The 23,556-nt window shown below is 52.6% G+C and overlaps 11 protein-coding genes across 11 annotated transcripts; 7 read left to right on the forward strand and 4 right to left on the reverse strand.

The window, feature by feature from the left end:
- Positions 1-1,576: 1,576 nt before the first annotated feature.
- Positions 1,577-2,192, forward strand: M421DRAFT_96786 (uncharacterized protein; the record flags this gene model as incomplete). Its single annotated transcript, XM_033598423.1, has 2 exons — positions 1,577-1,609; positions 1,716-2,192. 2 exons carry the CDS (start codon positions 1,577-1,579, stop codon positions 2,190-2,192), a joined length of 510 nt encoding a protein of 169 aa, XP_033442699.1.
- A 2,924-nt stretch (positions 2,193-5,116) lies between these two features.
- M421DRAFT_426894 (GABA permease) lies at positions 5,117-6,927 on the reverse strand. The gene is made up of 5 exons (XM_033594530.1): positions 6,809-6,927; positions 6,569-6,761; positions 6,078-6,517; positions 5,533-6,030; positions 5,117-5,483 (listed from the first exon to the last, which is right to left on the reverse strand). Exons 1-5 carry the CDS (start codon positions 6,897-6,899, stop codon positions 5,170-5,172), a joined length of 1,536 nt encoding a protein of 511 aa, XP_033442700.1. The 5' UTR covers positions 6,900-6,927; the 3' UTR covers positions 5,117-5,169.
- Positions 6,928-7,922: 995 nt separating this feature from the next.
- M421DRAFT_426898 (Isochorismatase hydrolase) lies at positions 7,923-8,662 on the forward strand. Its single transcript, XM_033594531.1, has one exon. It carries the CDS (start codon positions 7,954-7,956, stop codon positions 8,491-8,493), a length of 540 nt encoding a protein of 179 aa, XP_033442701.1. The 5' UTR covers positions 7,923-7,953; the 3' UTR covers positions 8,494-8,662.
- Positions 8,663-8,868: 206 nt separating this feature from the next.
- Positions 8,869-9,814, forward strand: M421DRAFT_426899 (uncharacterized protein). Its single transcript, XM_033594532.1, has one exon. The coding sequence runs from the start codon at positions 9,274-9,276 to the stop codon at positions 9,517-9,519; it is 246 nt and encodes an 81-aa protein (XP_033442702.1). The 5' UTR covers positions 8,869-9,273; the 3' UTR covers positions 9,520-9,814.
- On the reverse strand, positions 8,880-9,232 carry M421DRAFT_78169 (histone H4; the record flags this gene model as incomplete). The annotated part of the gene is made up of 2 exons (XM_033597387.1): positions 8,880-9,043; positions 9,097-9,232. Coding segments are annotated over 2 exons (300 nt in total), but the record flags the coding sequence as incomplete, so codon positions are not given.
- Positions 9,815-10,397: 583 nt separating the features above from the next.
- Positions 10,398-11,906, reverse strand: M421DRAFT_426901 (uncharacterized protein). The gene is made up of 2 exons (XM_033594533.1): positions 11,622-11,906; positions 10,398-11,495 (listed from the first exon to the last, which is right to left on the reverse strand). Exons 1-2 carry the CDS (start codon positions 11,844-11,846, stop codon positions 10,575-10,577), a joined length of 1,146 nt encoding a protein of 381 aa, XP_033442704.1. The 5' UTR covers positions 11,847-11,906; the 3' UTR covers positions 10,398-10,574.
- A 1,615-nt stretch (positions 11,907-13,521) lies between these two features.
- Positions 13,522-15,515, forward strand: M421DRAFT_78161 (uncharacterized protein; the record flags this gene model as incomplete). Its single annotated transcript, XM_033597385.1, has 6 exons — positions 13,522-13,836; positions 13,912-14,536; positions 14,589-14,688; positions 14,733-14,820; positions 15,151-15,288; positions 15,342-15,515. 6 exons carry the CDS (start codon positions 13,522-13,524, stop codon positions 15,513-15,515), a joined length of 1,440 nt encoding a protein of 479 aa, XP_033442705.1.
- A 976-nt stretch (positions 15,516-16,491) lies between these two features.
- Positions 16,492-18,316, forward strand: M421DRAFT_366776 (iron reductase domain protein). The gene is made up of 3 exons (XM_033589722.1): positions 16,492-16,965; positions 17,021-17,574; positions 17,625-18,316. Exons 1-3 carry the CDS (start codon positions 16,689-16,691, stop codon positions 18,177-18,179), a joined length of 1,386 nt encoding a protein of 461 aa, XP_033442706.1. The 5' UTR covers positions 16,492-16,688; the 3' UTR covers positions 18,180-18,316.
- A 151-nt stretch (positions 18,317-18,467) lies between these two features.
- Positions 18,468-19,405, forward strand: M421DRAFT_96792 (HET-domain-containing protein; the record flags this gene model as incomplete). The annotated part of the gene is made up of 2 exons (XM_033598425.1): positions 18,468-19,262; positions 19,382-19,405. 2 exons carry the CDS (start codon positions 18,468-18,470, stop codon positions 19,403-19,405), a joined length of 819 nt encoding a protein of 272 aa, XP_033442707.1.
- Positions 19,406-20,028: 623 nt separating this feature from the next.
- On the reverse strand, positions 20,029-20,654 carry M421DRAFT_78155 (uncharacterized protein; the record flags this gene model as incomplete). Its single annotated transcript, XM_033597384.1, has 2 exons — positions 20,029-20,383; positions 20,431-20,654. 2 exons carry the CDS (start codon positions 20,652-20,654, stop codon positions 20,029-20,031), a joined length of 579 nt encoding a protein of 192 aa, XP_033442708.1.
- Positions 20,655-21,532: 878 nt separating this feature from the next.
- Positions 21,533-23,314, forward strand: M421DRAFT_10557 (glycoside hydrolase family 43 protein; the record flags this gene model as incomplete). The annotated part of the gene is made up of 2 exons (XM_033587104.1): positions 21,533-22,421; positions 22,470-23,314. 2 exons carry the CDS (start codon positions 21,533-21,535, stop codon positions 23,312-23,314), a joined length of 1,734 nt encoding a protein of 577 aa, XP_033442709.1.
- Positions 23,315-23,556: the final 242 nt, after the last annotated feature.

Here is a 23,556-nt window from a genome sequence, read left to right on the forward strand (position 1 = left end):
ACCACTACACAAAGGTAAGTTGATGGACCATAGTAACATCCAAACCTTGTGTTCTTCCTTCTCCAATCTTCCTACTCCAATCTTCCTGCACCAAGCCCGATGTTGCAAAGCCCTTCGACACTAAGTCAGCTGGATCTTGTGTATCTCTACTTCCCTGGTGTTCGCGGTGGAGCCACTCAGCGGCTAGAGTCGACAGACACCCCATCCAAAACATCGTATTCCGGTCGAATTCTCGCATCTAGTCTATGTATCACTCGATTCCGCAAGTTTGAGGAGTGTTTATATGATTGATGTCTGACGTTGTGAAGGGAGGACCCGTCTAAACTACGCGGATTAACGCGTGCGGAATCCGCGGAAATTGTGAGGGAGACTGTTAAGGAGCCATCGTGTTTCTTTCAGACGAAATCCGACGCCCATCTCCGAGCGAGCTACAACGTGTGTGTAGAACTCATCGACTGGCATGGCACAGAAATTTCCTATCTTTTGTTCGCAATCGCCATCATGGCTCGTTATTGTCGTTGTTGTCGTTGTATTATTTAACGTCGCTATGGTGCCGGGGCTTGGCCCGGCCTCCGACCCCCCGTAGGGTACTACGGACCCGTGAAGACAGGGTCTTGCAAGTTTGCGGCTCCGCCCTATAACAAATTCCTAGTTACATTTGTGCGTTTGAGCGCTGTCACGTGAAGCTCCTCCACCATGCGAGGATACGCCACCCATCACGGCTCGTAAGCAGGCGGTCCAAACCTTTCTGCTTCAGATGGTGTGGTGCCTATATCCATAGTCTCATGCATCAGCTGTGCTAGTACCAGCCTTTCTTCGTAAGCACCGTCATCTGGCGGAGGCCCCAGCCAACCACCAGGTCTAATCATCCGCTCAATTGTGACGTCGTAGATCGTAACTTCGTGCTCACTCTTCTTGCCGCCACATTCGAGGAGGATGTCATACTTGACATCTTATTTAAGTGCGACGTTGTAGGTCTTAAAGTTGGTGGTACGAGCTTGGTGATGTCGAAAGCTTCGATGTCCGTAGGCGTGAAGTTGTTGAGTGGTAGCCCCGGTACCTATCGCGTAGCGGCGATTGAAAAGATCAAATTCTGACTCAGCAAAGCGGAGGTTGCTGTGTGCTAGAGAAAGATGAGAGGGCAGTTGGATACGATATTCAATGGGAGCAATGGCTTGTGCGCGGATTCCTCGGAGGCATACGGGTGCAGCTCGATCACTATTGGTGTCGTTCGCAGACTGCAGTGAAACTCTGAGCCTACTCTTTGAGCCCACGCGGTAGTGTTCTGGCACACTCAACATCAACAGGTTTGAGCTGACAGACTCATGCACGCTTTCTGTTGAATCAGATATGCGCCAGCTCAGCCTCTGCAGCGTTCCTCTACCCCGCCTGCTAGGTTTTGATCGTGATCTTCGCTCTATGCGCACCGGTGGCGCAGGTCGCAGTGGTACTTGATTAGGTAGAACCACTTCCGGAATGGAAGGAAGGAAGCGCAATTGATGTACAACTTTGGGGTTCATGATGAAGTGTTTCTCCTCACTCACAATTTGCGCTTCCAGGATATACTCATTGCGCAATGTGCTCTCATCCCACCACAGACTTGGTGAAAGTGAGTGTCCCGAATTACTCATCACCTCGCCATACAATCCCCGCCTGTTCTGTTTGCAGTAACAGTACTGGTCGCGTCATTTGCCGATGTTGCTTCATTGACGAAGACATACAAAGTTGCAGGCACAATACCGTTACTGTCTCCAGTAGCATTCTTTCCTAAGTTTCTTGCGCTTTTGAACAACTTTATTGTCAGTAAGTGGCCGTCACAAGAGAAATTAGCTAGTCTTGTTCGCCATTTGGATTCAATCAAAGTCGATGGTCGTAAGCACAAGTACGACATCACTCTCATACACGCCGAGGACGACTACGACATTCCAACGGTGCATTTGGATGTCCTATTCTGGCATGGAGTCAACGCTACATTGGATGCCGGATCATCAATGACGTTCGAAGATCTGGAAAGAAGAAAGATAGATGACAGGGTTCCACCTGGTGCTGGCGGGTGGGAAATGGACTGGCAAGGCAAAGGCGGTATCATCAGAGAGAAAGTAGTACAGCATGGCCTACACGACAAGATCATGAGTTATCCGGTCGTCAGCCTTGCGGTCGCTCGCGCTGTTCAAAGTTTGGATGAACCCTAGGCAAAGAAATGGGCTTCGTCGAGTCTTTAGGGATATACATGCGTAGACTGTGGTACTGGTTGCCAGTGCATGTTGTCTTTGACTACGAAAGCTCACTTATCCACAGCAAATGATTAGAACTTACTTTGGAATTACACAACGTCCAACGCTGCTGAATCTATTGTGACAGTAGATTCCCCCGCACTCGAACCCATTGGTAACACTGCAGACTTGGCTTCACTTCTTATTAACTCTAACGGTTAGCACGCTTAGCAGTGTTCTTACTTGCCTATTGTCCACAAGGCAAGCGCGAATGAGACAACTGTAATTAGCGGACTCCGACACCCTGAATAGGCTGGCCGATATATGATGTAATTTTGCAGCTCTAGGCATCTCCTCTGATATCGCAAGAGCCTGCTGTCTGTTCACAATAATTAGCGTCATGGTCAAGTTTGTCGCGGCAGACGCAGCCGCTGTATATATCGATGGAAAACTGCGCTGAGTTGCTTGCTAGCTGGGAGACCATATACACATGCCCTGAGACGTGCTAGTCCAAGGTAGTCAACAGAAGTGACGATCAAGGCCTATAGGACCGACTTGCATCGCAACAAAGTTGTACTTCCTACAGATAGCAGAGTAAAGGCGTATCCAACAAGAGGACACAATAAGTTACGCAAGATGAGATTTCTGAAACATGCGGCTGAGGCTTTCATGTGTGTTCTCAATGGTGTCAGTATGAATTGATCAGATTGTATGCTTGAAGTATCGCAAGGCGGGTACCCAGTTGAATACAAGGCTGAGATTGTGCATTTGTATCTAAATAGCGGCTTGCTCCTGCGTTTACCTCCACTTTTGGCTCTGCGTCGATATTCCGCCCAAGAAAATTGAGACCCCAGGTCAGGGTTGATCGCATTGCGGTCCTCAGAGAACAATGCCTAGCACAGAATTAACTGTCAGTCCAAACCCAGCTAATATTGCAAGTTGCAACATCTGGTTGAAATGTAAGGATCAGGCAACGAAGAAAACGACCAGGCAAACGATCACTAGAGCCATAGCACATCAGATCTTGAACCAGTTCCAATGCTCTCTGTAATAGATGCCCCATGGTGTCCCATATTCGCTGGATTCTGGTTTGTCGGAGAAGAGCTGAAAGATACGAGTCGTGCCTGGACTCATTCTTTCAGAAAGATTGAAGAGGTCTATCATTAGGCGAGGTCCAATCAGAGGGCTCAATTCCGGTGACAGCCCGCGGTTGTGAAATGTTCCGCGCTCGCAAGACCGATCGTGAAGCGGTATAGAGAAGCGACTCCCCTCCCGGACTTTGCCGTGACTTTCGAGGTACGGATCAACCTCGTGTGAGAACCTTTCACTTCATTGTTTAGAGTCGCAAATGCGGCTCTGGTTGAATGGAACGAAACTCGCCTTCATGAAATGGATGCTGTGAACGACTTTGAATGAATAGCACGACCGGACAATCCCTTGGTACTGATAACACATGCTTTGCAGTACAAATAATAGGTCGCGATCGTCCGAGACATTGATGAAATTCTATGCAGATTTACTCCATGGAGTCCTTTAGGCACGGAGAATGTGAGATGAATGGATCCATCATCTTCAGTGCGAGTTCCAGCAGCAGTCAAAGTATGGGTAGCGATTTCCTGAGCCGGAACTGCTTTTGCAAACGACTTGTGGGGTAGCGACCAATACAATACGCTTCGTGGAGGTTCAATATGCGTGGGGATATTGAGATGACGCTGAAGACGATACAATGCACCAGATTGGTGCTCATAATAGTCATCGTACAGCATCTCAACTAGCGGCTGCGAACAATCGGCTCTATGTAATCAAATGGCTCAGACATGGAGATGTAATGTTCGGACGACTACGACTTACGTTTTTCCAGTGAAGCCTTTTTTTTGTCCAGCGATTTATGCTGTCCTCTCTCCTCCTCAGTCTGTAGTCGATCAGTTCGCTCACTCGAAATGTGTTCCCTAAGTCTCTTCATAGCCTTGGATCGCCCCTCACCGTAAAGCAGCGGCATCTGGACATCAAAGATACCGAGCGGGCTGTAAGCCTCACCTTCTTTCCTTTCGCTTACTTAAAGCATTCTCCCACACTGACCTGATCTACCGGGCTTCCATGAAGTACTTGAAGACTGATCCCAGTAACCCCCTGAAGGGATTTCCATAACTGGATCTTGTCATCCAGTGGCTCCTCCTCCCAGGTGAAAAAGTCAACGTGTCTTGGTGCGATCAGCTCTTGGAGCGCCCATCCGCGCTTAAACTACCGACTGTGCTTCAAGCTTGTCTCCCAGCATGCAATTCCTTCATTTTTGCCCGAAGCCCGCGAGACGTCCTGCAGATACACGTAGCACCTACTCGACAGATAGTACCACCGGAGCATGGATTTGATAGCTTCTGACAGCTCAGCACTGCGTCTCTCGTCGATGCAGCACGTGTCCACCCTGAAGTAGTTTAAGCCGTCTCGAGTTGCCTGCTGTCAGCAAAACAGGATCTTTCTATAGGCTAGCTTTCCTTCTGCGCTACGCTGTACTACATCCATAAAGGCGACTTCTTCATAGCCCGAGCCCCATATATCAGAGATGATGGGAAATGGTGGGAGGTCTGCGATTAGTTGTTCCCCGAAGGTGAGCGTGTTCTCATCGTTGAGTCGTAATAGCCGCATATTGTGTGATTCATTTCGTTATCAGGCTGTAGTATTCATGGCACAGGAGAAAATCTGGATGCAAGACCTTTGATGGATTTGACTGGTGTGGCGGGGTGTAGGGGCGTCAGTCAGCTACCGCTCAGCCTCAGCTGAAATGCGATACGGCCCAAAGTAGCAAAACGGGACCACCAATGGGCAGACCACAATGTCAAGCCCTGCACATCTAATCACCTACGAAAGCATGGATCACAATAGACAAACCATAATAGGAAGGTGTCCATATGTATAAAACAGCGTGAAATCTAAGCTGAACCATGGGTAACGGATCGCATCACGGTGCTACAGAATCGAGGAGATGCCCACTCTCAGGTCCCGTGAATTTCTTTCTTCCCGTCGTAAGCCAGAAGATCGTACTCAATAACATGATCAGCCCTGTCGCTGCCGAAGTATAGTTCATGTTCTCGCTATCCACTGGTGTAGCACTCGGAAAGTTCGAGATGATGCACATGAACGCCAGAAACAGGAATCCAATGATGTTCAGCGCAATGCCGTATCGGCCGAGCGAGTAGGAACCCTCGAGTCTCGTCTTCTTGCCGGAGAAGTGTGCCAGGATTCGGGCGAGGAGAGGCATGGCGTAAGAGAGATCTAGTAATGTCAGTCTAGTGCAAAGTTGCGGCAAAGGATTGGGTCTTACAAAAACCTTGAGTGGCGATAGCAACAATGGTGTTGAAACCAGTAACAGTACCAAAGTAGATCGAGTTGAATGCGATTTGGACGATACCCGTCAACAGTACAGCATAGACTGGCACACTTCGCGACGAGACTTTGCTGAGCAGGTCCGAGAACGGCAAACCCTGGTCGCGCGCGAAGGCGTACACTGATCTCGAGCCTTCTGCCATAAGCGAGTTCGAAGCTACAAGGCAGATGACCGAAATCATCGAAGAGAGCGCCGAGGCCCCAGCGACACTGCCAGTGGAATTAAATATAATCTCGATGACCGGAACGCCTGTCGCTGTGGTTGCAGTAGCGTCGAGGTCACCGATGCAAAAGCTCAAAGCGATGAGCCAGATGAATCCAGTGATGAAGCCCATGTAGACAGCCATAACTATTGCACGAGGGGTCTGCTTGCGAGCGTTCTTGATCTCTTCCGTCATGTGGGCTGGTGCGTCGTAGCAGCACATGCCGTAAGCGCCTGTCAAGTATTAGCTTATGATAATGATTCAGAGAACGATGACTGACTTTGAAGCAAGCCAATAATAACAGTATATGGCGGCTTCCAGCCAGTGAAATTCTGAAAATCACTGAAGACGAACTCTGGTGACTGCTTGTGGTCGTTGGTGGCGAGTATAGTTGCCAAGCAGACAACAAAGGACAACAGGTTCCAAGCGAGGATGGCTTTCGATAATTTGTTCAAGATGTGCGGAAAGTAGATGTTCGACAACATAGCGATGAAGGTTACCAGATACGCACACAAGACAGTGTGCCAGCGTTCGATAGTGAAGCCGTAGTTGAGCTGCGCGGTGCCGAGGACGAAGTTCGTTGCGATGAAATTGTTGGTGGCACCCATAGCCAGCACACCGATGAGCATGAACCACCCGCAAATGTAACTGAAGCCTCTTGCCCAACTCTTGGGTGCAAGGATTGCTACCCAGCTGTACTGACCACCGGCTAGTGGATATCTTTATGGAAAGTCAGCGTCTTGAGGTTTGGCCATGCTCCTTTAAACTTACGCGCTACACATCTCGGCCATTGAGTATGCGACAGACAGTGTGAAGATGCAGACTGCTAGCCAGCCCCAGATCATGACTGGCGGGCCACCAGTCTCGACGCCGATGATGAGCACACCACTCAGTGCAGTCCAAGAAGTGACAATACTGAATGAGAAGCCAACCATACCAACGAGACCAAAGCTTCGTTTCAGCTCTAGATAATTGTTAGCACCAGTATGCAAGCGATTTTTATCTGCTTGCCCTGTGTGTATCCCAATTGTGCGAGTAAAGCATCATCCTCATCGAAGACTTCCGCCTTCTTCTCGGGATCCAAGGTCGGAGTTGAAGACATTGCGAGCAGCTAATTGGCGACAATGGCGACAATGAGACGGTAGACTCGAGAAAATGAAGTATACATATGTCTAACATCCATCTATCTCACTGCTGTCATCGCAACGGTCATGCATGGCCGAGTCTCCACTGCGTCACTACATGCTGATAACAGCCGTCCTGTCCCTGTCGACATAGTCTCTTGTCCGCATCTGTAGCATTTCTTATCAAATTGGATCTCGAAGCCATGATTGGTCGAGATAGGGAAGTACTAATTGGGTAGTTGATGCAGTGGGGGATCACCCCGGTCGTTGATGAATATTCCCGGCAGATCGGCGGTCGAGTGGCTGCATATTGCCTTACAAGTGTAAGTCCGAGGATGCCCGCTGTCAAAATTTGGGATTGAGCCAAAATAAGTGCTGAGCTGAATATGCCGTTGATATTGAAGGGAAGGGAAGCGGAAAGAAAGAGCGTAGGAGTGGTCCTTTCCGGCTGGCCGTTGTACCCCACCAAGCACCCCGCTGAACCCTTTCTCATGGTTTCATCCGAGAGCGCACGATATGACAAACGCAATTACTGTGCGCTGCATATGGGATCCAGATATATTTGCCTATGCTCGTTTTGGGACTAAGCAAGCATCCTGTGCATACGTACCTGCACGGCCAAGCGGAGGATTTTCTCCCACCATGCGTTCCTAGGACTCTGACATGTCAGCAATGGCTCGATTGCAGAGAGTCTGCTGGGAGCCTGAAGAGGTATGGACTTTCGTTACGATCCTGTTGTCACCACTTATTGTTCCTGAGGCTCCGTCTCCTCACTCCAAGCAAAGCCAGAATCACTACAGAAAGCGCAGTCCCGCAGAGCACCGTGGAAACAACTGAATGACATCCGAGGGACATCTGTAAACACTGAACCAGTATCTAAACCACTCTGAAGCAATGTCCACAGCACCATGCCACCACACACCCAAATCCCCTCACCCCCCCCCCCCCCCCCCCCCCCCCCCCCCCCCCCCCCCCCCCCCCCCCCCCCCCCCTCTCACCTGACACAACCGCGCTGCTACTAATCGACATGCCATGCAGCACAACTTCCTCTCCACAAACGGGTACCTCGCCAGGCTCTCCCCAAGCACCGCATCCCGTTTCACGCCGTTGATACCCACCATCTGGGCTCTCCTTGCGGCCTTCCGCCGCGCCTCATTCCCAGTGATTTACACGCGCAAAGGCCACGTACCGAATCTCTCCACGGTGTCGAGCCGCGAACTACACCGATCCAAGGTCTCAGGTGCGCAGATCGGGGCTCAAGAGCCCATGGGGCGCTTTCTGATCAGGGGAGAATCAGGTCACGACATCGTTCCTGAGCTGGTGCCGTTGTCAGGTGAAGTCGTGATTGATAAGCCAGGACGGGGTACGTTTACGAATACAGAACTTGATGCGGTATTGAGGGCGAAAGAAATCCGGAACCTGATGGTCTGCAGCGTCACGGCCGATGCGTGTGTAACCAGTACGGTGAGAGAGGCTAGTGATCGTGGGTACGATGTGCTGGTCGTCGAAAACGGGGTGGAGAGCATGGAGCATGAACGAGGAACTGAAGAGGTGGAGCCTGGAATCAATTAGGATAGAGGGAGGGTTATTTGGGGTGACTGCAGACAGCAAGGCCGTGTTGGAAGCAGTCGAAACCTGGGTCGGTCATGAAACAAACCGGGAATAACATTAGGCTTAGGGTGGCAACGTGCGGAAGGCGACACTGCTGCAAGACAGTATAAGTACCACAGTTGACATCATGAGAAGACATTGCACGTGTGATGTGTTGCATTGACTATGGCAACCAGCAAGAAATTCAAGTCTCATCATCGAAGCATCCAGACCCATACACAAAAAACGCCGAAGACCGATTGTCGTGACAAAATCATATCGATGAACAAAGTGCGTGACCGTGTGAATCGCCGACAACCTTAGCGAAGTCGAAGGCGCAGCACGCGTCGTGCGGGAAGAGAAGACGCTTAACCACCGAAACCGTAGAGGGTACGGCCCTGGCGCTTGAGTGCGTAGACGACGTCGAGGGAGGTGACGGTCTTGCGCTTGGCGTGCTCGGTGTAGGTGACGGCATCGCGGATGACGCTCTCAAGGAAAGTCTTCAGGACACCACGAGTCTCTTCGTAGATCACTGCAGGGGCCTTAGTATTGCTTTACTGCGACGGCGAGGTGAAGGCAACTTACTGGCAGAAATACGCTTCACACCACCACGACGCGCGAGACGGCGGATAGCGGGCTTGGTGATACCCTGGATGTTGTCACGCAAGATCTTGCGGTGACGCTTGGCTCCTCCCTTGCCGAGGCCCTTGCCGCCCTTTCCGCCTAGACAATGTTAGCATAGTGTTTGGGAAAGAGGATAGTATGGTGGTGCTGTCGACAGGCAGTGCAGTGCAGGGCTGTTGTTGTGATGCGCATTGCCGAAGTGGGGTGGACGCGTTGAGGCTTAGTAACACCAAGCGCGACGCCGTGATGCAGCGTCGGCGACAGCGACAACAACAACAACAGCGATGCACGACGCCACGACGACAGAAGAAGGAGGTAGAGGGCGTACTTACGTCCAGTCATGTTGCTAGAAGGTTAGTTGGATGGAGATTGGATGAAAAGTAGTTGTAGACGCTGGTGCGCGTGGTTGACAGTGGCTGCTAGAAATGGGTGGGCGTGGAGAGAATCAAAAGAGGGTTTTAAGAAGTGGGCGTTGGCTATTTATGTGAGGGCGGCTGCCTACAAGATCATGCGCTAGTGGAGGAAGGAGCGCTGCTTGGAAAATCAATTTCAAGTTGCTGCTTTCCAGCATCGTTAAGCACAAGGCGCGCTGACACCGCTGGGTGCGACAGTGGCCGGCAAGATCACATTTGAGCGCACAGGCCAGTTTCGAACTTCGAAACTCGGACGGTCCATCGCCCCAACACCTATTCTTGTCCGGGCCAACAACAACGTACTGTCGCACCGAAGACCTCTAATAATCTCGCGAGAGACGATGTGTATGGGATCAGTAACGTCGGATACATGTGGATATTCTCAGAGGTATTGTCACATTTGCGATTGCGGTCTCGACGCGTACTGCGACCCCAGACGCGTCGCCGCTTTGAACCGTAACTCAGTAGCAGCAATATGGACGGCCACGCAGTGCACAGATGGACATCAAACAAATCCATTAGCTCACTGCGCAATCAAGTTCTGTTTCTCTGTGGTGTGGTCTTTGTAAGGCTTTTCTTGAGGCTGGGACTGCACCGTGGGTTATTGTGTCCACTTCTTGTGGCAAATGTACACACCCTCTCATGGTGCGGAGAAAGCTGGACGCGACAGAAAGTCTATAGTATAGTGTTCATGAGCTCTATTAACTCACAGGTCTCGTACAGATTATCGCTGAAGACTTCCCACTGCAAGATTTCAAAGCATGTATCCGGTCTACTGCACGACATGAGAGGAGCCCTATCTTTCCGCATGTCACTGCAAGAGGCAAGGCCCATTCATGTGACTTACAATTCAAGACCACGTGTGTGACAGAGAAAGAATGCAGATAACATTTGAGATTCATGGAAAGCATAACTGTGAACAATTCCTACGACTATAAAACAAAAGTATCCTCGATTTTGGCCTTGTCCGAACGCTGTCCCAAGGCATCAGCATCTACATTGCCATATTGATATACAGATTGATGCCTATTTCGCGTCCTCAACTAATTCCTTCCCAGGGACGTCCTGGTAGACAGGTGGCGCCTCATACGCGGGAAGCTCGGCGAACTCTTGCTTCTCGCTGGCTTCCTCAACAATACCTTCCTCGACGTCCTCCTCAAGGGCAATCGGCTGATAGCGCTGGCCGCGGAATCTGGCAACTACGATAGCGATGAGGCAGCCGAGAGCCATACCAAGCAGGTACGTGAGTGTACCAGCGAAGATACCGATGAGGATGGGAACGAGGACAGTGAAGAATGCGCGGCGAAGGAACATATGCATCTGGTGGTGGTGACCGTGGTGACCGTGGTGACCGTTGTGCTCCATGTGGTGAGGAGGCCGGGGATGTCCGCCAGGGCGGAACCTGTGCGGCGGCTTGCCCTTGAAAGTCTCCTCTCCCATAGAGTTGTGTTGACCATGAGGGCGCTGCATGCCGTGAGGTCGCTTGTGGCAGCCTGGCCGTCCCTTGCCCATGTGTTTCAGGCTCTCGATACGGTCGGCCATGATGCCCTTCCACTTGCAGAGCAGCGGCCATTGCTTGCACTCCTTCTCTTGCTCAACCGGCTTGGCGTCGAGACTCTGCTTCGCGTCGAACGAGGCGATCATGAGACGGCCGGAGGGATCCTTGAGAAGATTGACGGTAATTGCTGGTGGGTGCATGGGTGTCGATTCGACGGAGGTGATCTGGAAGGTCATGGGAAGGAGCTCAACTCCCGCCTCAGACACAGTCTCGGCCGTGTTGAAGTGGAAAGTGTAGCCAGTGACGCGGAGGCGCAGGCCTTCCTCGGCGTTAGGGTTGATCTGAGTGACATAGAAAGGCTGCGAGGCAATCGCAAAGGTTGGTGGATAGAGTTGAACGCCATCGACTTCGAGAGAATCCTCGCGGGGACCAACTTCGAAGTCAAGAAGCTATGGTTTGTTAGTAACATATACTTGGCGTTGACTATTCCCTCTCTGTGACGCGGTCCAGATGTGCGGCGCATCACATAGCCGGCGGCATGCGGCCGGTCAGCCGCTGTGGGGATGGCAACTTACAAATGCGTTGCCTGCGTCCTTCTCCCAGTTCAAAGTCTCGCCGTCGACAGTCGCAAAGGCGCATCCAAGGCACTCAACAGCGACTGTTCGCTTGAAGGGGCTGATCGCGAGCGTCTCCAGAGCGTTGTCGTCCCCGAGCTCAGCTGCCCCCATCGAAGGCGGGATGAGCACGGCGTTGGCGGCCAGCGCCAGGCTTGCGAAAAGACCCAGCTTGCTAGGTGACATCGTGAATGGTGGTTACAGTAAGGAAAGAAGAGGTAGATCGAAATGTTTAAGGGGTTGAAGGTTTGCTTATGAGGCGCGGAGCAATGGAAGGCTATGCTGAGACCCTGCCCAGATGGTTCGTCGATGCCGCGTCATCCTGCCGTAACGTGCGGACCACAATGCGTGGCTGTCGCGTCAATGTTTCATAGCGCCGACCCGGAAGCATTCAGTCTGAGAGACGACGCTTGACCAGGCTCTACGCAAAGTCACGGTCTCAAATCTACCACAGCTATCGTTGCTCCTGCACTCTATCTTGCACACGCCGTCGTCTTTGCTTATCAGCCGAGGCCGCCTCAAGCGGGCGATTTGCCTGACGCACTCAACGCAACACTTCAACCAGGAGCGTGTGCGCGTTTGAGGACATGCAAAGTACAACACGCCCCTCCCAGTGATCTACTGACAGAATGCGTCTGAAAGTAGCAACGATACAGGGTGCATCAACTGTGTGAGCGCAGAGGCAGTTCACGGCCTCACCCATTTTGGCTGACGCACAAACCCTGAAACGTCAAGACCGACGACGTTGAACATGCGAACCTCACAGCTCAATTTGAGAACCCCGATACGCAATCTTCCGGGAAGGCATTGACTGGCTAGAATCGTAGAGAGCAGTATGGAGTAACCATATTGGCCGTATGAACGATGATCGTGCCGAAGCCAGGCCGTGAGGCAGCTACGAAGCTCCGTTCCAAACCTCTCGAGTGCGATCGGTCAAACAATAATTTATAAGTATAATAAGTCAGTTAGGAGCTTGGTTTGAACGCCACGAACTACAATGATAACGCAGGGATATTCTCTAAAGATCAAACTTGGAGATGTTGATCAACGCCCACGACTCGACAGCCGGAACGTTTCGAGGACAAGAGACACCTCCCCTTATCAAGGATCACCTGGGTTCCCAGAGATCAATGTGCCGCATCTGCAAGCAGATCGATGCATGTTACATTGACAAAAATTCTTCAGCAGAGCTCAACGAAGCAACTGACAGCATGCGTTAGTGGTAATAACCAGCTACTGCGTGCTATGTCTGCTTCGAAGACGTTCGCAAGACCACATCATTCATTCAAAGCCGTTCGCATGACATGCAGCAATCACATGCATCTAGTCCCGCCGAATGTCGCTAATTGCACCGAATAGGCTGCGGCACTTCTGACAGCGCCGTCACAGCGGTAGTGGCAGGCTGCAGAACGTGGAGAGAAGTCGCAGAGTCGTCCGCGCAAGAGCCGTGACAAGGATGCAGACGATCCACGAATGTTCAGCGGTGGCTGGGACGCGGCTGCAACATGCTCTTGGGCGTGCAGGTGCTCGAGTGCTGCTGCGGCGGCTGCAATTGGGTGGCTTGGGCTCATGTGGACGGTACGTCATCGTTGGAGTTGGGCATGATCCCGCTCATGCAACGACCAAGTCCAAGGCCTGCTCGACCACCCCACTCGCTGCAGCACCCAGTGGGCGGCCTTGGTTCATAACGTCAGGCGTTCTCAGCCTGATTGCGCTCTTCTTATCCTGATTATTCCTCTTCTCCTGTCTCCTGCATCCTGCCTGAGCCCATCTCTCACCCCTCCGCCCGTGTTGTTGCGGCAGATCAGCACCATCCCACCACGCTCGCTGAGCCGCCCCGCACACGCAGCCTCCCCGCGCCATGTCGCGCCGCTACCCGACCGCCGAGCTGTACGAGGAGCGCGAGCGCGACTTCTACCGCAACGGCAACCGCAGCGACCGCAACTATGAGGAGCTTGACATTGAGCTGCGCCGGGGCAGCGACCCGCGCCGCAGTGGGCCCGACTTCTTCCGCGACGACCGCCCGCCGACTGCTGGGCCCATGGTCCTGCGCGGGCGAGAGCGCGACGAGGACACCTTCTCCAGAGCGCCGCCACCGCCCCGCAGCCGCCGTGGTGGCTTCGACGACGACGATGCCATTTCCATGCGCAGCCGTCACCCGCCCCCGCCTTCTAGCGTGCGGGAGCGCGAGATAGACGACATATCCCTTCGACGCAGCGACACGGGCGGTCGTGGACGCCGCGAAGTCGAGCGCGAGAAGGAGGAGGTCGACGTGACCATCCGACGTCGCGAGCACTCTAGAGGACCTCCCCCACGCGAGGCCCACTTTGACCGCGACATCCCCTTCCGCCGCGGTGACGGCGCCCGCCCACGCGAGGTCAGCATCGAGAGGGACGACGTCCGCTTCCGGGGCCGCGGCGACAACATCGATATCCGCGCCTCGCACCAGGAGTTCAGCCGTGATGGCCGCGACATTTCTGCCGAGCGTGGCTCCATCCGCTTCCAGGAGCGAGACGGTAAGTTCGACCTGCGTGCCTCTCGCCGTGAGTTCAGCCGCAACGGCAGGGACCGAAGCGTAGAGCGGGACTCTCTGGTCATACGAGGCCGCGAGCGGTCTCTGCCCGCGCCCAGCTCCCGCGGAGAACTTATTGCGCGCGAGCACGAGGAGCTCGTCGTTCGTCGGCCTCGCGAGCAGTCACGCGGGCCCCGCGAGCGCGAAGTCATCAAGGACGAAATAGTCATTCGCCGCATGGAAGAGCGCTCGCCGTCCCCTGAGCCCCCGCCACCGCCACCACCGCCACCACCAGCGCCTGAGCCAGAGATTAGACCTCCAATCATCCAGGAGATCATCACACATCACCGACATATTGATCATGGTAAGTCGAGATCATTTAATCTGTATCGTACCTCATGTTGACGGCAACACAGGTGTCGAGAGAGCCCGCTCGCCAACACCTCCCCCACCTCCACCAGCGCCCCCGTCTCCTCCGCGCAACGAGCGTATCGAGATTGAGATCAACCGGAGAGAGTAAGCGTACCACAATCTCACCATTAGCGACCGCCACTAACCAGCCTCAGAACCAGGAAAGGCGGACGTTCGGATTTCGAGGAGCTTGAGATTGAGATTGATCGCAGCCGCAGCCGCAATCATGACTTTGAGGTGAGAGCCCGGTCGCCATCTTTCAGCCCCCTTCCCCACCCTTCCTCCCCAAGGCGTCGTCATACTGCCCCTGCCCCTACCGATGCCGAATTTGAGATTGAAGCCGATTACTACAATCGCAAAGCGTTGGGGCGAGCCTACCCAGGCTCGGCTCGGAACGGTGCAACCACAGATTGAACCATCATCGACGTTCCACCAGGCACCAAGCGAGTTCAAATGGACGGGATCAGTGGCGGCTCCCAGGAGGTCACATGGCAGCGATATAATGGCGTCCGCCGTTCAAAGTTCATCGGCGCTGATGATGAACGTATCACTGACGTTCATACTTAGGGCCCCGTAAAACCCAAGAAGAAGGACATGTGGACAGAAGTCACCAAAGATTTGGTTCTCCGCGAAGCCATCGATGGCATGGGCTACAGGTGTGAAGAGACAGACGACTTCTACTACATCATGGAGTATCTGCGCTACGTACGTGCAACTCTTGGAACTTCCAGCCTCTCAACGCACTAACCAGCAAACAGGAGGACGTTCTTCAGCTCGTCGAGATCTCTGATGACATCCGTCGTAAGCGCAAGTCTCGCATCAGGGAGATCGAATTTGAGCGCGAAGAGATCCGTCGACCAAGTTCGGCGTACGATGATCGCTACTACGAGCACGAGGTCTCATTTGACAGCCGTCGCAGTCGATACCGTTAAACGTTGCCGTGGCTCCAAAAAATTTGAGCTCTGCGACTATACCACTTTGTGAAATTGAGACTCGAAATCCAGTACAACGGGTCTCGGATCAATACTGCATCTAGAACAGTTGGTTACTGTGTCTCGGCGAGCAGATCACGCAGATCGGGTTGAACTTTGTTCCTCTCACTGTCCGTTTAGCGCGGCTGTCTGCAAAAGTTTCAGCATGATACCGAACGATGAGTTCGACGATCAGACATGATGGGTCAATGATGTGGACAAGGGCACGGTTCGGTTTGCACGCCCTAATGATTATGACGACTATGACTAGCATACCCGGAGCGAGCGAGGACTGGCTTACATACTTTGGATTCTTCTTTTCAGCATCCACTCCGATGATTGCTTTGAGCTTTGAGGGGGTTGAGTTTGTTTGTTGGTTTGATAGAACTGTGGCGCGCAAGGACGTACATAATTCTCGTTTTCTCGAATTCAACGTTTCTTCAGATTGCGCATTTGACCAAGCGAGCGACTTGAGTAGTTCTTGGTTGTCGGAAGGTCTGACAGCCGGTATTTGTGAGAGGTTGCGCCTTCGACGGTTCTCCACTTCCGGCTAACGCAAGCGAACTACATGCAAGGAAACAATTCCCGCCGACCTCTTTCCTACAACATGACCCCCTGCATCGCCGCTGCATCTGCAAACTCTCACGCTATCCAGCATCGCGGTCATGACCACGTTCCTAGCAGCCGTTGGAATGCAGGTATTAATAGACGTTACTCGTCAATGAAGTTGGGCGCTTAGCGATGCATTCAATCCAAACCAGGGGTTTCACGTTGCGCGACCGCGCGCCAACCACGAGCGAGACAATGGAGAACGGCGCGATGCGCCACATTTGGAGCGAGGGCTGGAAGTCCGGTTTCACGTGGAGAGAAGGGATGCAGGTACCTCTTCGATCTTGCTCTCATTGGCGGTCCTCCTGTTGGCGGTGCTTCCGTTGGCAGTGCTCTCGTTGGTTACTGGCTCCCTTTGGTCGGCGAAACCGAACAAGCATCCTGGGCATGTATGGCCGGATGAGTACGCAGGGACGGCTGCGTTTAAGGTATGACGAGTTGCAGGCGTGCCCTGGAGGGGCTGGTTCTCGTCTTCCTCTCTTTACATCGATCAGCTCCTTCAGCTGAGCGTATTTTGTCTGCAAGATGTTCACTTTCACGTCTGCGTTTGTCACTGTCGCTCTTTCGATCTCCTCCTTTCTCAAATTTGCACAAGCGCAAAACTACACCACGTTTGTTCCTGCTGCCTCGACGTTCTACGCATCGGAGACGGCGACACAGTTCTCGATTAACATTGCGAACGACTCGAGTGATGTGTACTTCTACTTCGCCAGTCCGGCGTACTCATGGGTCGGTGTGGGATTCGGACAGCAGATGGAGGATAGCCTTATGTTGATTATATATCCGGATGCAGACGGCAATAGTATGTTATGAGCTTGATACAGCAGCCTGGACTGCCTAAGAGCTAACGTCAACAGATGTCACGATCTCTCCACGTATCGGTAGAAAAGGCGGCGAGCCAATCTTTACTGACAAAATCGACCTCGAAGTCCTCGACGGCACAAGGATCGAGGACGGCTTGATGATCCTCCACGCTCGCTGCTCGGACTGCCGTGTCTGGCCCAACGGCTTCCTGGATGCTACTTCGCCTCATCAGCCTATGATATACGCCTTTGGTGGTCCCTACGCGCTGCAGTCGTCGTCTGATTCTGCCGATCTCAAGCGTCACGTGCGGTATGGCCACTTCACCATAGACATGAGGGCTGCGACAGGCACGGGAGGCGTGCCGTTGAAGAGTAACGCGAGCACCGGCGTGCAGGATCTGGGGGTTATGACCAAAGATAAAGATCGAAGGACTCTTGCTCACGCCATCTTGGGGTGTGTGGTCTTGTTTGTGGTGTGGCCACTGAATGTGCTCATCGCCGGCTTCTTGAAGAACATCCGCATCCACGCCGGCTTTTCGGTCGCTGTCATCCTGATATTAAGTATCACGTACGGCTTGGGAATCAGCACATCGAACCAGTTTAACCGCGTAGGTTCTTCTACACGACACAAAAACCATGTTGCTAACGACAAGCGCAGTCCAAGGTCTTCAACACGCCTCACCAGATCCTCGCAATCATCTCTATCGCTCCTCTATCGCTCCTCTCAGCCCTTCCAGCACGCCCGTTAGTCCGGTTGCACCGCATAATTCCGCGTCTCCATGTGCCCCTTTCAAACCTGGCGCTCACCCTGCTCCTCGTCTCCGGCGGTCTCGGCCTCCAGCTGTCCCAGCAATCCCGGCTCATCATCCTGACCTACACTGCGCTCTCCCTTACGCTCGTCATCTTCCTCGCCATCATCGGCTCTGTCGTGCGTCGACGTGGACCCGCGTATGCTAGAGCTACTCAACGACTACCTCTCACTTCGGTGTCGTCGAGTGAGCTGGGGCTGTTGGGGAAGGAGAGTAGAGCGGGGAGTGAGGCGGGAAGTGCGACGAGTCTGAAGGGGTTCCTGGATGAGAGTCGAAGAGGAGGGAGTATGGCGGACGGGCAGCAGAGGAAGATATTCGGCGGTGGGACTATGCCAGGCCCGCAGTATTTGTTGAATATGCATCCAGGGGTACCGGTGCATATTGGAAGTGGACGCAGGATCTAAATTCTGACTGCCTACCTAGTTTTGAGCGTTGTGTTGAAAACGAATTTTAGCCCATGCAGCTTGTTCTCCAGTAGAGCTCCCTGGACTTGAAGACTTTGCTCATTAATCGCTCACTTGAGTGCATGGGAGGCTCCTTTTCTTGGCTGTGTCACACCTTCCGAGTTGGTGATATCACGTGAGACTGCCTGCAGATAGCTGAAGCTACCCCTCGCTCAGCCGCAGCTCACACATAAATGTTCATGATGGACAACATCGATACTCACAGACCTGAACTCAATCAAGTCTGAGATGTCAGAACCTCAAGGCCTGGATTCGTTCTACACGCATGACCCGCTTAATCACAACGACTACATAAGGCTCATCCGGGTGCCACCGAAAGAGACTACAAGAGATGCTGCCACACAGATCGCGGTCGATATCCAGACTGTGCCGTTTCAACATGCTCCCCCATATACCGCGTTATCCTACGTCTGGGGCCCGCCTGAAATATACAAGACCATATCCATATTGGGACGGCAGTTCAGCGTTCGGGTGAACCTCTGGGACTTTCTCGACTGCGTACAGCAAAGTGAGAGTCTGAATTACATATGGGTGGACGCTTTGTGCATCGACCAATCTTGTACTACTGAGCGCAACCACCAAGTCGCTCTTATGGGTCAGATCTACTCGCGAGCCAGTGTAATTGTTGCCTGGCTAGGCGCAGGCCCTTCCGAGCTTGTTCAAGCTTTTGGAGAACTAGCGCTGATGAGGCCTGCGGAGACTGTCGAACAATTCGACTGCAACAGGGCGTTGATAAGGCGTTTCGGACCGACTTTTCGAGAATGCAACTATTGGCGTCGAGCCTGGGTTGTGCAAGAGTACGTCCTTGCGCAGCACGTGGAGTTCTGGTGTGGCCAAGAGAGAATGGAGGTCGGAACCCAAGAGCTTTGTGCGAGGATGCTCTGGAACACGGTGTTCGACAGTGACACAGGAATTCACGATTTGGTTCGACTACGCCAAGCACGACAGTGTGAACAAGATGCACCGAAAGACATGTACGAGCTACTGTCTAGTCTCTCCATGCATCTCCGGAAATGTGCAGACGTGAGAGACCGTATCTACGCCGTGCTTTCGCTGGTCGATCCGGAAGCTCTCGAGAAGTTCCCTATCGCGGTGGACTACAATCTGGCCCCCACTGGTCTACACGACAAACTTCTACATAGACACGAAGAGCAGCTCAAAAATGATCCCGAAGGCTTGGTAGATTCAACAGAGTTTTCGGCTTTGATCCTGAGCGTGCTCGATTTGCCACAGAGGCACGAGGTAATTAAACCACCGGCCAGAAGGCTCTTGCTCCGAGCAAAACCAGACGACATCATCACATATGCTGCGAGACGACATCTTCAGTCGATGAATCTTCATTACTCTTGTCATTGTTAAGCTTCGAATGGCATTTTCTTGGCGTAATACTCTACGATACTGAGTATTGGCATCAAGCTTGAATCGACCAAAGTTCTGTTCTTGCCAAGCCTTTCGAGATTGGATATGGTCCGGAGAAAATGCAGAACTAGTTGTTTGCTTACGTTCCTGAATTGTATAGTGGCGGTCACTGGCGACAACAGTTCGCAAACAAGTCGATGCAGGCTCAGTATCTTCGGTCAGATCCAGATGTCTCACAGAAAGTTGGAGAGATGAAAGACGTGCATCGTGCAAAACGGTGTAGAGGGCGCTGATCAACTGACCTACTGGCCCATACATTCAGTAATTCGCCAATCCAGACTTATATTTCACGTTCTACCGAATAACGCTTAAGGGGAACACACGATAGTTTTCGTTCGATGAACTCGTACGTCGCTTTGGCCAGTGGGCCTTAGACCACAGTACCACTCCACCTCACATTATCGATGGCAACCCCAGCATCCACCTTGGCAGTCCCTGCATCGCCCGTACACCCGAAAGCGATCGTGACAGTGCCTCCAGGGGCTCCAGTTGTAAAAGACTCCTGCACAGAGCCCGATCCACCAGCAGACGCACGCCTAGTCCAACCCTGCACCGTCATACCACTGAACACGTTTGTCTGTAGCGTGCATTGAATCGATGGTGGTCCACGTCCTGTCGAGCTGACGAGGTAGTTCCAGTCAAAGCTCAAGGACTGAGGGGCAGTAAAGGGTAGACCAGAGACAGGTGTGGCGAGAGAGCTGCCAGTGTTATTGCTATTGGACCAGCTGAGGATACTGCCGAGCTGTTAATATAACTCGATGTTGCGTATGACGTGGATACTAACGCGAAGTGTGTACCTTCGGCTGCGGTGAAGCTCCACTCGTTGCTGTCATCGTTGGAGACGATGCTTGCTGGCCCAGTGAGCGTCCAGCCCGCGGTACCAGCTTCGAAAGAGCCGTTTTCAACGACGTCGGTGGATGACTGCCTGCGTAGTGCGTTTGAGGCAGCGAAAGCAGTGGCAGAGCCGAAAAAGGCGAGGGCGGACGAGGGCTTCATTGTGTATCTGGCGATGGCTCGTGAGATTTATGAGTAGTGATTGCGGGATGTCTGCTTGTAGGGATCCCAGCAGCTTTATACAAAATGCGTACTCTATAGCTTGAAGTTCTTGTGCACTGCCTCCAGAAATAGCCTGTCTGAGTAGAGTAGGTTAGGTTCTAGGTACAGCCGTCCCGCTTTTGCATCTTTTGAGGTACCTGATCGTCAAACGGATTACTGCTTCGAGCACAAAATGCGGAGAAGGCAGTGGTATTGTGCATGCCAGCCAAGGGTTCTCCCCAGATAGCGTGGTTGTCCCTGCCTTCCGGTCAGCTCCAGTTTTTTAGCGCTACCGGTGACTGCGGGACGGTGTTCGGCGCACATGGCTGTGTTGAGCTCTTTTGGATCATGATTTCAGCGGTTGACAATAAAGTGAGCGACGGGAGACGGCACGGCACTTTAGGGCTGGAGAGGGTGGCCTTAAACTTAGCTACGTGGGCAGCCTGGATGTAAATCCTTACCATGTCTCCGACTTCCATTGCTCTACAAGAAGACTGAAGTCGAATATCATTTGACTTGACGCCAAATACTCTGTTTCTTCATGTTGCCGGCAAAACCTCTGTAATTACAAAAGTTTACGAGACTCTACCGTTCGTTGTCCAATGGCATCAACTAAGAAACACCTAGCGATCAAAGGGAATGGAAGAATACTGGCACCTCTACGGACGCGTGCCCATTTGCTGCCCAGTGTCTGCTGCTGTGGCTTGATTGGTGGAACAACCTCGCGCTAGCTCCTTACGAGCCCCTCGGAGTAAACCCAAACTTTAGCGTACGCCAGAGCATAACATAACTTTGACAGTCTTCAACGTTTCGATTGTACAGTCTCCTCAATCTTCAAAATGGCGCCCACTTTTCAAAATCCTATCATCCGAGGGTTCAACCCCGATCCTACAGTTTGTGTCGTCCCGTCATCCACTCCAGGAGGCAAGTCAACCTACTACCTTAGCACGTCGACCTTCGAATACTTCCCTGGTTGCGCTATCTATCGTTCCACTGATGTCATAAACTGGAAATTGATCGGTCATGCGCTGACTCGGCCCTCGCAACTCAACCTTCGTACTGTGGAGCCAGGGGCAGGAAGTTGGGCATCGACTTTGCGCTACAGACAAGACGAGAAGCGATGGTACCTCTTTAATGGCCTCTTTCACCGCTATCGACCTAGTAGCGATGAACGTATCTTTCCAAGGGGCTTCTATGTCTGGACGGACGACATCGACACAGATGGGAGTTGGAGTGACCCTGTGTACTTCGATAACCCTGGCTTCGACCAAGATGTCTTCTGGGATGATGATGGGAAGACGTATCTGTCGACCACAGTAAGAGTCGCAGATCGAGATCCGGCAAGCAAGTTAAAAGACTTCGCCATTCACATTTCAGAGATCGATTTGCCAACGGGACGGACATTGACACCGCCTGCGTGCATCCGGCAAAGTAAGTACGGCGTCGCTGAGGGAAGCCACATTATGAAGAAAGATGGTATCTACTATTTGTTTGTTGCCGAAGGAGGTACAGAATCAGGACACCAGGAATGGGTGTTCAGGAGCGAGAAAGGGGTATTCGGTCCATGGGAAAGTCAAGGAAAGCCTTTGTGGTACAACGGATCAGACGAAGAAATTCAGAGAACGGGCCATGCAGATGTCTTCGAAGACGAACGGGGTCGATGGTGGGGTGTCTTCCTGGGGGTGAGACCCGTGGAGCAGGACAAGCAGTATCTCGAACCTCAGCTTGGTGAGTTCCACTAGGATTACTGGCTGACTTTTTGCTAATACATAGCAGGGCGAGAGACTTTCTTGGTCAAAGTTGAGTGGGTGCATGGCTGGCCAGTGTTCAACGACGGAAAGAACATCAAAATCGAGACGGAAGGTCGCGATGAAGTTAGCCAGCTCGTTATTCAGTCTAATCCCGATGGAATCCGGTGGCAGGCTACTCTTGATCACGAAAGTGACGATCTTGAGCTCGGATGGTACCAGAAGAACACCCCTCTCAAGGCCTTCCACTCATTCACCGAGCGTCCAGGCTACTTGCGTATCCATGGCGGATGTTACGGCCTCTCGTCTCCAGAAGCGCCTGCGCTTCTATTGCGAAAGCAGGAGAGCTTCCACGACAAGTTCTCGGTGACGTTGGAGTTCAACCCTAGTCGTAAAGGGTACGAAGCTGGCATCACCATGTGGTGGAGCATGTACTCTTTCGCCTCGATCGGTATAATGTCTGTGGTCCACAATGGCAAATTAGTCCCCACCGTAATTTGCAGGAAGCCCACCGGTACAGTTGGAAAGCTGACAACGACGTATCCCACTATCGCAAGCCAGCCTGAAACACAAGCGTTCGACGCGTCTGCGCCTGCACAGTTGTCAGCTCAAGCGACACCCACTACCTATATCCTGGAACTGTCACAAGGAGAGTCCAAGTGGGCTTTCTCGTTCAAGACCAAGGACCTCTGCATCATACCCCCTGTAGGCGGTGCTTTCACAGGGGCAATGTTTGGGATATACTCGGTCGGGTCTTGGGAGCCAGTGCTCGATCCGGCAGACTTCAAGGACATCGCCATTCGGCAGCAAAGCAAGGTTGTGGAGAAGGGACACGCAGTGGGAAAGACCGAAGTCGACGGATCAGCAGCATAGGACAACATCCGATACCTAGACAGGAGCAGCACCGTAATTTGGACCGCCAACGCATACGAACATTGTTTGCTCTTTGGTAGTTTGGGAGCGGGCTAAATTTTGGCGTGTTCCTAAAAAAACTACATCATCTCCCACTTACATATCTCACTAGTCAGACGCTCCCTTGCGAGCCCAAGCGCAGCTTGTTTGCGGAGTCTCTGACACCAGATCCATTCATTATGTCTCGTCGAGCCTCGATCACT

The sequence above is a fragment of the Didymella exigua genome (genome assembly GCF_010094145.1).
Source record: "Didymella exigua CBS 183.55 unplaced genomic scaffold M421scaffold_71, whole genome shotgun sequence".
NCBI classification, from domain to species: domain Eukaryota; kingdom Fungi; phylum Ascomycota; class Dothideomycetes; order Pleosporales; family Didymellaceae; genus Didymella; species Didymella exigua.